The 16352-nt window shown below is 39.5% G+C and overlaps 1 protein-coding gene across 1 annotated transcript; it reads left to right on the top strand.

Moving 5' to 3' along the window:
• The first annotated feature begins 1394 nt into the window (after positions 1-1394).
• LOC103706731 (elongator complex protein 6-like) lies at positions 1395-15878 on the top strand. The gene is made up of 6 exons (XM_088713572.2): positions 1395-1527; positions 2314-2398; positions 2562-2767; positions 8126-8272; positions 15511-15617; positions 15742-15878. The coding sequence occupies exons 2-4, from the start codon at positions 2365-2367 to the stop codon at positions 8195-8197; spliced, it is 312 nt and encodes a 103-aa protein (XP_088569698.2). The 5' UTR covers positions 1395-1527; positions 2314-2364; the 3' UTR covers positions 8198-8272; positions 15511-15617; positions 15742-15878.
• Positions 15879-16352: the final 474 nt, after the last annotated feature.

The raw sequence follows: 16352 nt of genomic DNA, 5'->3' as shown, positions 1-16352 counted from the left end.
GATGAATGTCGTAGAGTAAGGGACTTTCACCCCTCCTTTCATATCCAGTCGATTACTGTAACTTTTTTTCGAGGATGATGCGCTCCGCGCTTAACCCCCAGCCTCCGTCCCGTATACCATATGCTCTTTCATGTTGCCCTGAGCTCTGCTTCTATAGCTATCAGCCTATAAGTGCTTCGTCCGCCCACAGTAATCATATATGAGTCATAACTTCTGGTCATAAAATTCACAACCTGCACTATCACCATCTCCGGTGCCACTACCATCAAAATTCACTTTAAGATAGCCGAAAGGTAGGGGATCCCAAGAAATAAGAACAAACTTGAGCCCTGAATCAGCATTCACACAATCTTATTCTCCACGCAGACGGTCCCTTAATTAGGCACTAAACTCTAGTGCATGTTCCCCCATGATCAATCACAAGCCGTTGATCATCCATTCGTCACCCACCGTTCACTGGCTGGACCCACACACCGGTGTAAACAGGCCGTGGGCCCACCTATTTCATTTTCCAGGAGCCGGAGGCCATCCAAGCTCGCGCAACTATAAATATAGCCGATTAAGCGCCTCTCCCCTCTCCAGTATTGCGGGGTTTCGCTCGTGACGCGAGAGGGAGAGGAGCGGCGAACCCTCGTTTCAATCTTCTTGACGACGCCCTGATGAGAAAGATACAACCCCGATCCCTTGACGAGGCCCTGGGCGTCGGCCACGGAGGAGCCATCGCTCCGCTTGCTGTGGTGAGGGTCGTCCTCGTCGAGGACGAGCGGCGTGTTCGTTCTCCACCACCTCCTGAAGCGCGCACTCTCCGCCGGCGAGGGCGGCGAGCCGTGCTCTTTCTCGCCCTTGCCCAGCCCTTCTCCCACGACAATCGCGTTCCGAGGATGTTGGCAAGCAAAGATCCCGAACCCCAACCATAATCTCTACGATCGTCTCCTCCTCGTTTTCTCAAACATCGATTGCTCTTTTTCCTTTCTGTTTTAATCACTTCTTTACATTACTGTTCGTGCGTTCGCTCATGATCCGGATAACTGTAGTATTGAAGTCGTTGGGATCGACGGGATGGGGACCTTTTCCACGCGCATTGATGGAGAGGTCCGTTCAAGATTTAACCTGGCTCAAGATCAATAGTTCTTTATCAGAGAAGGTAAGCAACGGAGATATGACTTCAGCCACCGGTTGATATCAAGATGATTCCTTAGATTTACGTAATGCAGTTGTTAGGATCAACGGGATGGATATTTTTTTTTATTTTCCAATGGAAATCAAGAGATTAGGCATTATTTTCGTAGAAGGCATTTCTTGAACTGGATTGGGTGGTGTGAAATCTTTGTTGAAATATGGAACTGTATCAGAGGCAGCATTCTATTATTCGAGCGTGTGACTGGTTTTAACAACGTGGCTGATATTTGTTGTGATGAATCTAGGGATCGATTGATCAAGAAGGGAAGAATAACAGGGAAAAAATGGACTCAGAGCTTTCTATATTTATTGAAAAATTATAGAGGGTTTGTCAAATTAGCAAACCAGGTACATTCTATTGCCTTTTCTTATTCTCGTGCTTGTCTGGCTTGGATAATCAATTCTTGTAAGACTATTTGACTGGTGTTCTTTTACAAGTTCAGAAAGGACATATTGCTATTTAACAAGGTTCACTTAGAAACTGTAAGCATGTGGTGCCTTCAGTATGATTCAAGAGCTATTGATTTTGCACCTTGCGAAATTATGATCTGAATAAAAGGTTGATTAAGTTACCTAATTATTCTGACTTCTGATTTTCTTTCAAAAGGATGATCTACCATAAAGATGCGTTTCTCTTTTAATCATCACTTGATAATTAAAGAATATATTTCATATTTGTTAAGGATTTTATGCTTATGGATGTTGAGAATGAGAAACATGATGGAGATTTTGAAATTCATATGATAAACAAGTCATTTCAACCTTTGCAAAACCTTTATGATGCTACTGTCTTGTTTTCTATGCCTTCCACTCTATAAGCATGTTTTAATATTACACACGATTTACATCTGCACAAGCATCGATAGCTTCCTGTTTTCTCTTTCACACAGTAGATAATGCCCATGCCAATCAAATTATTCATGTGTATACATGTATATCATTTGCCGATATCAAAGTTTGTTACTTAATTTTACCTTGTGAGTTGTCATATGTATTTTTTTTCAGGTGTTTTCTTATGTTTGGTTTTTGTTCTCTCACAGTTAATGCCTGCTTTTTTGGTGGCTCTTTCCCTTCACAGGTTGTTTCAGAACATTATTACAGTAGTAATAATATAGCACATTCTGTTTGATTCAGGGTTGCAATCTATCAGTACAAAGGAACAACAATCAATTGCACTTTCTTGAGATGCTTAAGCTAGAATTTCCAGGCAAGTATGAAGGTAAAGAAAATTGCTGCCAACCATCAATTACAGAGTCTTTATTGTTGTGTCCTTTGATCTCTACTGGTGTTATTTCACTTTGTGAACATCATAATGATGACATTTTACTGTGATGTCTAAGTTAATTCATCATGCGGCTAAGCTAATGATTCTTGAAATATAGGTCTGACTTGGGGAAATGACATTGAAGGTGGTTTTGTTGAATCGTGTGGTAAGTTTCAGAGGGTTATAGAAGCTAGCAGGGCAAAGGAATACAGAAGAGGCTGCATCACCATCATGATTGATGACCTCTCCCTTTTTAGCTGCCCATGGTTCTGTAGACTGTATGTTGACTTTCTATACTACTGTATTGTCCTCACCTCCGAACTGGTTAGAAAAGACAATTTCAAGCCTGTCCCTCCTTTTGTTAATTCTCACTCCATTGATGGAGTTTGATGCAGATGCATGAACGTCAGACAACTTGCATGCCATTTTTAGAGTATTAAATGGCCGAATTTAGAAAAGTTATTAGCATAAAGGTTTCAGGTCTCTTTCTCTTCTTTCCAACAAGCCTAAGAACATTAAAATCCGAGTTATGGTTGGAAAGTTATAGGTATTTCAAGAGGCAGGTGTCTTTTGACCTTTTAAATTCCCTAAGAGAATTTAGTTGGTTTTGATGTCTTTTATTGTGTGAGTTACCCATATTAAGGTGACTTTTGACCTTTCATTTTTTTTTGTCTTTTCATGTTACCCATGATTTGCCTATAAATAGTCATGAATTGTAATGAGAAGGCATCCAAGTATTTGAATGAAAGTTATCTTCCTCCTTGCACAAGAAACTTATCTTGTCTTTTCTCCCACTTCCATTGGATTGCAAATTGATCCAAGTGGTATCAAGTGGTATCAGAGCGAGGTTATCATCTCTTGACGTTTCGAGAGGAATCCTATCGCATTTCTCGTGGTGGTGTTGACGCAAGCTTCAACCAACCATGGCAAGCCGAGGCAACCAAAGTCGTTCTAGCGATGAAGAACCTCGTAGAGAGCGAGATCTTCGCGACATAGAGAATGATGAGTTGCGGCGGCAAGTCCAAAATCTTACCGAAAGGTTGGCTCGTTATGAGCAAAACCCGAGTGAAGAGGACGGCGGTACCACTGAAGAAGATCGCAACACCTTCCGTGACCAAAGTTTACGTCGTGGTAGGAGGAGCAACTCTTCTTCATCTCACCAACATCGTCATCAATTTCGATTTCCAGACATCAGGGTAGACATTTCTGAGTTTGAAGAAAAAATGCAACCCGACATCTTTCTAGATTGGCTTAACACTGTTGAGCGGATCTTTGACTACAAAGAGGTCCCCAATGAGCTTAAAGTGAAGATTGTAGCCATCAAGCTTCGAAAGCATGCATCAATATGGTGGGAGCGCCTCAAGTTGCAAAGAGCAAAGGAGGGCAAAACCAAGATTCGTACTTGGGAGAAAATGAAGAAAGAGCTTCGCAAAAAGTACCTTTCCGAAAATTACCTTCAAGATGCATTTCTCACTATGTATCAATTCACTCAAGGGATGCGAACCGTGGAGGAGTACACTGAAGAGTTCGACAATCTTATGGTTCGTTGTGGTGTAGCAGAGGCCGAAGAGCAAACAATAGCTCATTACCTTAGCGGATTGAGGCGTGACATCCATGATATGGTACACCTCCATTCTTTTATTTCTCTTAATGATGTTATTAAACTTGCTACTAAGGTGGAACGCCAACTTCAACAACGGCGAGAAAAGGGTTTAACAAATGCTCCTGGAGGCCGAAATTTCAAGCGTGAGGGCATTCCTAACCGGGGGAGTGCATCGCAATCTCATTCATCTTCTACATCTAAGCCAACCACGATGGTGAAAAAAGATGCTTCATCTTCTTCTCGGCCAACATCATCTCGACCTCAATGTTTCAAGTGTTCTGGCTATGGGCACATTGCTTCTGAGTGTCCAAATAGAAGAGTGGTTTCTTTTGCCGAAGAAGGTGATAGTGAAGAAAATGAGTCAGATTCTATATATGATGAAATTAAAGGAGACATCACATATAGTGATCATGGTGAAGCTCTTGTGGTCCGTCGAACCCTAAATTCAATACGAAGCGAAGATGATCACATGTGGCTCCGGCACAACATCTTTCATACTCGATGTACGGCTCATGGCAAAATTTGCAATGTTATTATCGATGGAGGAAGTTGCGAGAATTGCGTCTCAATGGAGATGGTGGAGAAGTTGAAACTCAGGACAAAACCTCACCACCACCCATATTCTCTTTCTTGGCTCAAGAAAGGAAATGAGGTAAAAATTTCCCAACGTTGCCTTGTTCAATTTTCAATTGGGAAAAATTACCGTGATGAAATATGGTGTGACGTGGTTCCTATGGATGCTTGCCATTTACTTTTGGGGAGGCCATGGTTATTTGATAGAAGGGTTGTTCATGATGGATACAAAAATACTTATGCATTCTTGAAGGATGGTGTCAAAATAACCCTTGGTCCTTCAAAAATGGACAACACACCCAAACCCATTAAGGGAGAGGGAAGTACCTTTTTGTCCATGGCAGAGTTTGAAGTTGAAATTCGAGAAGCCTCCCAAGCATATGCTCTTATAGTGGTGGAATCTAATCCGGAGGGCAATTTATTGCCACCCAAGATTACTTCTTTTTTGCAGGAATTCCGAGATGTGACTCCCGATGAAATTCCATCTGATCTTCCACCAATGAGAGAAATTCAACATTGCATTGATCTTATGCCAGGTGCAACTTTACCAAACAAGGCGGCATATAGAATGAGTCCCAAGGAGCATGAAGAATTGCAAAGACAAGTGAACGAGTTGGTGGCCAAAGGCTTGGTACATGAAAGCATGAGTCCATGTGCGGTTCCTGCCTTACTTGTCCCCAAAAAGGATGGAACATGGCGCATGTGTATTGATAGCCGAGCTGTTAACAAGATCACCATCAAATACCGTTTTTCTATCCCTCGGCGCTTGCATCTTCTCCAAGCTTGATCTTCGAAGTGGCTATCATCAAATTTGCATGAGACCGGGTGACGAATGGAAGACGGCATTCAAGACAAGAGATGGACTATATGAATGGCTTGTGATGCCATTTGGGCTCTCTAATGCACCAAGTACATTCATGCACCTCATGAATCAAATCTTCAAGCCTTATATAGGTAAATTTGTCGTTGTTTACTTTGACGACATTTTGGTCTATAGCAGATATCAAGAGCAACACTTGGAGCATCTTAGACAAATTTTTATGATGTTGCGAAAGGAGAAGCTCTATGTCAACCTTCGCAAATGCGACTTCTTGACCGATAGCCTAATATTTTTGGGTTATATGGTCACCGCCAACGGCATCAAAGTTGATCCTAAGAAGATTGAAGCTATCTCTAGTTGGTCGGTACCTCGTACCATTCACGAGATCTGGAGCTTTCATGGGTTGGCCACATTTTATCGAAGGTTTATACGACATTTTAGTTCTATTATGGCCCCCATCACAAATTGTTTGAAACGTGGATCCTATCAATGGACTATGGAGGCTCAAGAAAGTTTTGAGAAGCTTAAGGTATTAATGACAACGGCCCCTATCCTTGCCTTGCCATATTTTGAAAAAGTTTTCGAGGTGGATTGTGATGCCTCTAATGTGGGCATTGGCGCAGTGCTTAGTCAAGAAGGACGCCCTATTGCCTTCTTTAGTGCCAAACTTGGAGATGGGCGAAAGAACTATTCAACATATGATAAAGAATTTTATGCTATTGTTGAGGCTCTTCGTCATTGGCGGCACTATCTTGTGACTAAGGAATTTATTCTCTACTCCGATCATGAAGCCTTGCGATTCCTCAATACTCAACACAAGCTTAGTGCAAGGCATGCCAAGTGGATTGAATTTTTGCAATCTTTTACCTTCACCATCCGTCATAAAGCCGGAAGTCTCAATCAAGTTGCGGATGCTCTTAGTCGAAGACATGCTTTGTCAACCTTGGAGATTAAGGTAATCGGTTTTGATTTCATCAAAGATCTCTATTCTAATGATGATTATTTTGGTGAGATTTGGGCTCGATGCAGTGATGCTCCTCATGAAGATTATTCAATTCAAGAAGGTTACTTATTTAAAGGTAACCAATTATATATTCCTAATTGCTCTCTTCGCCAAGCAATCATCAAAGAAGCCCATAATGGAGGACTTGGAGGACACTTTGGCCGAGACAAGACTTTAATCCTTGTCAAAGAAAATTTCTTTTGGCCGAAGATGAGAAAGGATGTAGAGCGACATGTCAACTTATGTCGAACATGCCATATTGCCAAAAGCCGAGCTCAAAACACCGGCCTTTATACTTCTCTTCCTATACCTCAAGCTCCATGGGAGGATGTAAGTATTGATTTCGTTCTTGGTCTTCCTCGCACTCAACGTGGAAAGGATTCGGTCATGGTGGTTGTTGATCGATTCTCTAACATGGCACATTTTGTACCTTGCGAGAAGACCTATGATGCATCTAAAATTGCTGATCTTTATTTTCGAGAGATTGTCAAACTTCATGGCATTCCAAAGACTTTCACTTCGGACCGAGATCCAAAATTTGTAGGACACTTTTGGCGGACTTTTTGGGCGAAATTGGGCACCAAACTTCAGTTCAGTTCTTCTCATCATCCACAAACCGATGGTCAAACGGAAGTGGTGAATCGAAGCCTTGGCAATCTTATTCGAAGTTATTTGGGCAATAACAAGAAGCAATGGGACTTAATTCTTCCTCAAGCGGAGTTTGCATACAACCGCTCAAGTAGTTCTACTACCGGTGCTAGTCCTTTTGAGATCGTCTATGGGTGCAATCCTAATGGCCCCCTTGATCTAGCTCCCCTTCCTCATGTTGTTCGATTTAGCGGTGATGCAGAAGCAAGAGCTAATGAAATCAAAAAGATGCATGGGCAAGTTCGATCCAAGATTGAGAAGAGCAATCAAAAGTTTAAGGAGAGAGCTGATAAGTATCGACGCTCGGCATCATTTAAAGAAGGCGACCTTGTATGGATTCATCTTCGTAAAGAACGATTCCCCCATGGAAGATATAGCAAATTACAAGATCGTGCTGATGGACCATTTCGAGTTCTTAAGCGTATTGGAGAAAATGCCTATCAAATTGAACTTTCCGGTGACTATGGAGTTTCTGCTACCTTCAATATTTCTGATCTAATTCCATCTCATGATAAAGAAGAGGCATTGGACAACTCGAAGATGAGTTGAGCTTCAACCGGGGGAGTATGATGCAGATGCATGAACGTCAGACAACTTGCATGCCATTTTTAGAGTATTAAATGGCCGAATTTAGAAAAGTTATTAGCATAAAGGTTTCAGGTCTCTTTCTCTTCTTTCCAACAAGCCTAAGAACATTAAAATCTGAGTTATGGTTGGAAAGTTATAGATATTTCAAGAGGCAGGTGTCTTTTGACCTTTTAAATTTCCTAAGAGAATTTAGTTGGTTTTGATGTCTTTTATTGTGTGAGTTACCCATATTAAGGTGACTTTTGACCTTTCATTTTCTTTTGTCTTTTCATGTTACCCATGATTTGCCTATAAATAGTCATGAATTGTAATGAGAAGGCATCCAAGTATTTGAATGAAAGTTATCTTCCTCCTTGCACAAGAAACTTATCTTGTCTTTTCTCCCACTTCCATTGGATTGCAAATTGATCCAAGCGGTATCAGAGTTCCTTCTCATTTTTTAAACAGGATTGCTTTCTAATGATTCTGAACCATGAAGATATCTATTCAAGTGAGGAGGCCCCAAGCCTCCTTTCATAACTGGAGTACCTTGCAGATATTGTGATAAAGACAGAACCCTTGAGTACTGGTTTAGTTGCTGATATGCATGGACAAGTATGTTTATTATTACTCAATAACATAGGTTTATATTCTCTTCAATTTGTGGCATCATTGGAAGTCAGGTTGTTGAAAAATTTTCTACTGTTTTTTCACCATGTGATAACTTTATTTTGTCTATGTTAGGAGTCTTTTTAAAATTCTTATCATTCTTTGGACCAGAATTGTAAAAACCATCTGAACTCCAAATGATCAAACGAGGACATCCATGTTGTCATTCAGAGATGATCAGGATCACCAATAGCTTGAGAAATAAGGTCAAAGTGCCTAGTTATTACACAATGAATATGATGATTCACTGATTCACCATCTCTACAACATGACACATATAAGTTTCAAGGAGCTTATGCTGCTGCTTCAATGATAGCGACATGATAAAATATTCTAGAATTCCCTTACCATCAAACTAATTCCACTCTTTCTGGGGCTGGCTGTGACAAGCACGTGCAATAGCATACTGTGGTCTCTGTCAACAATAAACTCTCTTAAAAAAAGAGTGAAGTTTAAGCTGATGAAATGAACATTATCTTCAAACATGCATATTTTCTTCTTAGTAGGAATGTGGGCTTCTATGAGATCGATAAGAAGATCAGTACAATTGCCATCTTCATTTAGTTATTACACATCTGCAAAATTAGCTATTGGTGATTCTTGATCTTGTATGCATATCCAGACAATGTTTTTTCTAGTGCTTGCAATTAGTTGGGTTAGGTCAATTTCAGGTTGGATCAAATTTAGGTTGGTAAATAACCTCAGCCCATACCTGACCAATTAATAGCCATGTTAAAAAGACCCATGCCCGATCCATTTATTTGTAGAAACTCATACCCAACTCACGGACCCACTTATAGCTTTACTTATTAGTTATGTGCTTTAAAAAAATGAAAGCAAAATGGAGCCAAGAAGAAGAGACTGATGGTTGGGTGCCAGAATAAAGTGAAAGAAGAAATTTAATTGGAGAAGAAAACATAGTAAATCATAAACGCGCTATTTGCTTCAATTTTATATTAAAATATTTGTGTTCTTCTATCTATTAACTGCACAGTGTTTCTGATAACCTGAACCAAGCTACAACTATCCATTGATCCATCCCACTATGGCCGTTGTCCTATGGGCCTAGGGGCTAGGTTTTAAGGGTTTGTCCAACACATTATGATTTATTGAGCGTGGGGGTCAAACCCAAACCTGACCATTTATCACTTGGTTGGTCTTAGCAATCCAAGCTTGATCTATTTATTGCAAACTCTCACCCAGTACCCATTTATTTTGATTCTTTTGGCGGGTTAAGGCCAGAAACTGCCACTCCTAGTTTCTGCAATATTTTTATAAGAGTCCTCAAGAGTTCCTCTTTGTGAGCAGCCAATATCAAAAGATTTGGTGTTAGGGTTTTACAGGCTTTTCCCTGAGCTCAAGGTCATCATATTGCTTTTTAAGAGTTAAATTTAGTTGTAGAAGGGTCCTCCATCTGACAAATCTGCCTGCAAATGGCGCATAAACATACATGTTTGGTTAACATTGGTCCTTCCTCCAAATTCCAAAATTTGCCTAGTAGTAATTTCAATTAGTATTCCCAGGGATATATTGATATGCATTGATATTTTTTAAAAAATTAATTTAGCAGTCTGGCATACAAGATCAAGAATCATGAATCTTAATTAAGACTGCCCTTTCAGTCATACTTAATTATCCATTGTTGCAGCAATGCTTTGTACTAGTTGGATAAAATCAATTTCTTTCTTTTGCATTTGTTTAGATTTTGCTAACAAGTGGTTGAAACAGTATATACCCATACAGTTTTCTATTAGAGTTTGGTAGATTGAAACTAGGATGTGGGCAAAAATATCATTCTTTTAGACAAATCTTAGACTTGTCATCACTTGTAGATCTTTGAAGTGGTTTCCAACTTACCAAGTTACGGTTCTTAACACTTTTGATTCCTTCCTAAATAATCTCTTTCTGGATTTTCTCCACTTTGTCAACACGCACTTGAGGCTTTAATAGACATACTACTAATGGGAAGCAAGGAAGTGTGCATTTATTATGTAGGACTGGAAATAGGCCCGGGTCAACATGAGGTTTGTCGGGTCGAGCTGGCTTCAGGTTGGGCTTTGGAATTGGCCCAAGAATGTTTGGATCGGTTGTAGGCCTAGAAATAAGGCTTGCTCGGGCCTTGCTTGGAGCTTGGGTCCAACTTGAGGCTAAGCTTGAAACTCGACCTGAACCAGGCTCAGATTATTAAGTTTGACCCGACCTGCACTTAAACCCCTAAATCTAAGTTAATTGATTAACCCAAACCCAATCTTCAAATCCAACCCAACCCCTTAGCCTTTCCCTTTCTCTCGCTTTTGCCTTATCTGCTCCTCCCCTTTTCTCCTCTTTCTTCTCTCTCTTGCCTTAGTCCCTCTCTTTCTCTCTCGTTTGTGCCCTAGTTGCTCCGTTGGGCAGATAGGAAGGCCCTCTCCCTACTCTGCCCTCTCGCCATCCTCATCCTCAATAGTGCCCCTCTTGGCAATAGGCAGGGGCTAGCGACATTGAGTGCAACACGGGCCAAGGAGGAAGCATGATGGAAGGAGGCGATGCAAAGGGTAAGGAATATCGAGATCCTTGCCCACATCAACTCTAGGAAGATGATTCTCATCAAGAGGGTCCTCTAGGAGGATTCATGTGATCCACAAGGTCTATTGGAGGGATTGGGCTGGTGCCATGATGGACTACATGGACCTTAAGAGGGACTAGGGGATCACTGTCCAGTTTGTATGCGACTACTATACCTGGAACGACTACTAGGTCAAATTGGAAAAGAGGATTAGGATTTGGAATTTGGGTCAAGTTGAGCCATTTGGCCTGGTCGAGCTCGGTTGGGTCATGCCCATCTGGGCTTTGGACTAAGCTTGGGTTTAGGCCCGAGTTGGGCATGGTCTGAGGTTTGGAAAAAAATTTTGGGCCTAAGCTTAACTTGAAGCCCGAAAATTTTTTTGGGCCGGGCTCAGGTAAGGGTGTTGCCCGGCCTAGCCCATTTTGAGTTCTATTACTATGTCTGTGTTGTACGATACCAAGCAAAACCATCCAGTTCGATCAGTAGTACTGTACCGCCTATGAACTAGGATGGTTGATGGTTTTGGTACAAAATGGAACCTGAACTGATGCTAACAAATCCTCCTCAAGTTGAAACACTTATAATTGAACTGGCTTAGGCAGTTCAGCTCAAGAAGAGCCTATTCGGGCTCAATTGAGCCCTCTCCCTCTATAATTGAGGGAGAAAAGGTCGCCTCACCTTTTTTCTCCTTTGTTTCACCTCTGATCAATGTAGGAGAGGAAAAAGAGAGAAAAAAGAAAGGGGGGGGAGAGAGAGAGGGGATAAGGAGGGTAGATCCTCAGTTCACTAAAAAATCATACTAAAATTTTATATTTTGGCATGATTTTGTGATATATAGTAGATCTATGCAATACAATAAATTTTTATATTTTGATATTTATTTTTTATTAAAAATATTTTTTAAATAAAAATTTGTAAAAAATAAAAGAGATCTTCAATTCCAAATATTAGTGTCATGCTCGATTCTAGCATGTTATCTGCTATCTTTTTCACAATAATTTGATTAATTTTCTGCATATTAATTGCTTCTTGATTAAATCCCAATTTTAAAGTAATTTCTAGATCAGTTAGGCTACTTACTTAATATAGGTTGAGAATATATGTGGTACTTGCTATAAAAGGCTATATTAGTTATAATTAAAATTTAATTTTTGATAATTTATTTAAATTAAATATTATTTTTATTCAAATAATATTTTACTTGCATGTAAAGATATTTCATACATGTTCTTTGGAGCATGTATCATATTTTTTGATACTTATGCAATTTATACATTTTTTATGGATTTAATTTAAAAATGTTATATAAATATAACTAGAAGTAAATTTTGGGATAGCTAGCAAATTTTTAGGAATGTTTGAAATTTTTCTATTTTTGTGAAATGTTAAATTAAAAAAATTAATCCATGAAAAATCATGGATAATTCATAGATACAAATTAGTGATAATCGATGCTACATTTTGTGGTTGAAAATGCATGGTTTTAAAAATTTCAGTATTAAATGGTCTGCAATGAAGCTAAAAATAAAGAAAAGTAAGAAATAATATATAGGGACAATAGGTAAGATCAATGTTCGCCATCTCGGTGTCGGGCCCCATACCAGTGCCACACTAGCACAGTATTTTGGCATACCGAGTGTAGGCATGCCATCCGCACCGGATACTGGTACGGTATGGTACATCCTATACAGTCCGGTTCGGGCCGGTACAGTGTACCATGGATAAGATAGTAAGTGGCTGTCATCATTGGAGGTGAAAGTGGTATTCATTTGAGTGGAGAGGGATGGGATCATCATGTTGAATGAACACTTGGTTGGTGGATATCCTGATGTTACGGCTTGCAATGTCCCCAAAGGTTAGTCAGCTTTTCAGACATGCTTTTCGAGACTTCATAAATGGGAAAAGTCACAAGTAAATAGGCCAAGTTGGATAGGAGGGCAACAGGGCCGCCGTTCTGTCACTGCATAGATCCAGCAGATTATGAGGTCTCCAACCCAGATGATATGGAGAATGCCCAAATTCGGGCTGCCATCTGGGCCAGTGGAGAGGAGCAATAGGGGATGGATGAGATCGACAAGCACATAACTGAATTTGGACCCCCATAGTTTGAAGGGAGGACCCAGTCAGTCAGAGTACCATGTGCTAGCTAGCTAGATGGCATCCATGATTGGGACCTTCAATGGTAGGAAAGGTAAGAAGAGTAGGGGTGTGCCAACATCTGGGGTGACAATTGTAGATTTGGATCCACATGCCTTCTCGAGTAGAAATAGAAAGCAACAACGAACTGATAACATGTTGAAGGACAAAAAGAAGGATGTGTGGAGGGCTATTGAAAGTGGTTCAACTTTAGCCACATCTTAGCAAATGCCATATACGACGCCTACTATTGCAACATGATTGACGCCATCTAAAAGGCAGGGTGTTGATCTGCTTGGTCTGAGGGACATAAGGTGAGTTACTTGACGAGAATAGAAATGAATTGGAGGCATAGATAGCGCGAGTGACCCACATACGGATTGACATTAATGTGTGATGGCCCCATTCGACCAGGTGAAGCAAAATTCCTTACATATTGTGACTAAATCATTCTTCCACAAGTTAATACTTCAGATAGTGTGCACGACAGTGACTACATCCTTAACTTGATCGAGGAGGTTACTGATAGCATATGGGAGTAGCATATCATGCAAGTGGTGACTGATCTTGCTGCACAATATAGAAGGGTTGGTGAGCTACGAGATTATTTTTCCCCTACAAGATTGGGGATATTGAGTGAATCACAATTACTAAGTGCATGTGGCCTATCTAAAAGCCTCAGCATGTCTGCAACTAGTGACAGACATTCAATTTTTATCTGATCGTTGAAGTTATTTCGATGCTTTTCTTTTATCAATCTTTTCTAGCTCTTGGATATTACATGCAAGGATGTTCCCCACTTTTGCTTTTCTAGCTTCCTTTCACGTGTTGTAGTACTTCCTGGCTGTTTTGTTTGGACTTGATCTTGGTTATTTTGGTTTTTGGCCCATTGATGCATCTCATCTTTAACCTCCAAGTGCAATTAAATATTTTCAGTGCTAATTTCCCCACCTTCAGTATGTTTACTTCAAATGACTGCACTCACAAACTACATTTCTGAACCAACCCAACATAAATTGAGGGAAAACAGCGGACTTTCTACCAATTCCAGACACGGAGTTAGAATATTTTATGTGTCGGAAAAAGTTGACCCCTGATAGTGAAAAGTTCTAGATTCCTTTCTTCTCCTAAGTGTGATATGTAAGCAATAATTGGAAATTCTTACCATTAATCTTTCCTACTGAAGGCGGCTTTAGCAACTTCAAGCTTTCTAGAATCCATTTTCTCAGCTTTCCTCCATTTTAGCTCAAGGTTTCACCCTCCTTTTTCATGGTTCTTTGGGACATGGCTTCATGTCTTTATTGTGCATCCTCATACCAACTTAATCAAATAATATTTGTGGTGCAGTTTGTTTGAATTCTCTTTTTTATATACAAGTTTCTTTTATGATAATGTGGACCAGTAACTTTATGATACCATAGTGTAAAAGCTTAAAAATTGTCAGAATGTGAGGCAGGAAGGTTGACTTTGGAAAGACCTGTAATCCACTTTAGAGGAAGACAGAATTGTCCTTAGTGTTTTCTCTATAGTTACTGTAATTGTTCAGACTTTGCTTTGTAAAACAGTGAGGTGTCTTCTTGTACTTGAAATATTAGAACATATTTCATTAGCTTTCCTAAGTCAGGGGACATTATGTTGTACTTTTTAAAATACATTGCATTAAGAGGAGCTTTTTTATTTACCCAAGTTGAAAGGCAGTTTGGTAATTTTATCTTAGTTTGGACTTTTTTTTTCATGTTATGTAATTCATAGATTTGGTTGATTCTGAGAATTCCTGGATATCAACATAAGAGCCGAGGAATCTGAACCTGTGAATTTGTAGGCACAATTAAACCATCAGTTCACAATTAATGGGATATCCGTAAATCAACATGATCTTCTCCTCCCTACAAAAAATGATCTTTTCTGAAAGCTTTAATATGGAAATTTGCTCATTTCCGGTGTCGAAATGACCTCTCCTGGTGCAGCATTGTAATAAACCTAAACTCATGTTTTTAACAAATATTTTCTTGACTTTAACCCAACAAAGACTTCCGTGAGTAATTATAATAACTCTAAATGCTCTTATAAATGCATCTAGGGTCCACTGTAACGTTGATACTTTTGCCCCTTAAATTTTAACTAAAAGTCTGAAGGGCTGCGTGGTTGACAAGTTTCACCAGGACAGTTTTATAAAAAAAGCTCAAAATGAAGGAGTTTTTTTTTTCCTAAATAGTTGTATGGCTGTTTTCTATACAATTTGTTTTGCCCAATCTAACAAGTCATAATACCTGGATATGGAAAATAGGTCTCCCCCTGTTTGTCATAAATCCTGTTTTACAGAGACTCATATTTCATGATTATCTGTTAAAAAAAAAACTCATAGGCATTCAGAAAGCCCCTCAGAGTAGTACTGGACCCATGTCATGCTTTGCGTTAATAGTCCATAAAGACTACAATTATGATGTGCAAATACTTTGCAGTATCGAATCGTGGGTCTCACAAGCGTTTCTTCTTTTTGCAGCAAAAATTTTCAACTCTGTTCTGGCCTTTGTACTGCCAATAAATAGCTCTGTGAAAAAATAAGTAGCTTTGCAGCATCAATCCATTTCTGCTGGTCTGCTGCTGAAGGTAAGCTATTACTGTCGTCTTTTGAATCACATATTAATCATGGTAGTTGAGAATTATTTCCTTTCCCTTTGATAGAATTTAGTTACATTGCAAACGTTTTTGATAGTTGACTATTTTAAACAAGGGGACTTCCAGCAAACACGGGCATTTAATGAGCAAATATCATAACTTCCACATCTAGGTGAATGAAAATGGTGGTGAAGATTGCTACCCAGGAAGCCAACATTGAGGTGGCTCATAGTTAATGATCTATTGAGTTTGTAAGTGCCTGTATTTTTGACGAAATATTGTGCTATATCACATTCATTGTTTTATCTTTTTAATTATGCAAAGTAATTGAATATATGCTTGTGTTATAGTGTTATAGGTACTGAACCATCAAGCAGACAGTTTATTCCAGGTGTTTCTGTTGATCTTCTTTTATGTTTAATTTTAATTCCAGTTTTTACTTTTAACTGACTGAAAGAAGCAACTATGAAGCTAGGCAATGTTTGGCAGGAGGAACCTATAATGATACACTTTTCAGGCGGTTGTTCTCAGTACCGATGACGTTTTCTACTTCTTCATCTGTTGGAAAGACGTAATTGGGCTTTGGAACTTTTGTGAAATGCATGTCATGCAGTATGTGATTGGTATATATTTTTAGTGGACTTTAGGGTTTTTTGTTGAGCTTCCAAATAGAAGGATATAATTCTATAAACCTATAGTTTTTCTTTTTCTTTTGTCGAATCCCTT

Source organism: Phoenix dactylifera, chromosome 17 (assembly GCF_051530095.1).
Source record: "Phoenix dactylifera cultivar Ajwa chromosome 17, Ajwa_hap1_PhDact_Kaust_v1.1, whole genome shotgun sequence".
Taxonomy (NCBI): domain Eukaryota; kingdom Viridiplantae; phylum Streptophyta; class Magnoliopsida; order Arecales; family Arecaceae; genus Phoenix; species Phoenix dactylifera.
Note: the sequence above shows the minus strand (reverse complement) of the source record. Positions and strands in the feature narration are given on the sequence as shown.

What these genes read in the sequence shown, in the direction of transcription:
- LOC103706731 (XM_088713572.2), top strand. Translation starts at nt 2,365, where the DNA reads ATGCTTAAGCTAGAATTTCCAGGCAAGTATGAAG. An exon ending in ATTTCCAGGCAAGTATGAAG is followed by an intron (nt 2,399 to 2,561) that starts GTAAAGAAAATT and finishes CTTGAAATATAG; the next exon opens with GTCTGACTTGGGGAAATGAC. An exon ending in TTGTCCTCACCTCCGAACTG is followed by an intron (nt 2,768 to 8,125) that starts GTTAGAAAAGAC and finishes TTTTTTAAACAG; the next exon opens with GATTGCTTTCTAATGATTCT.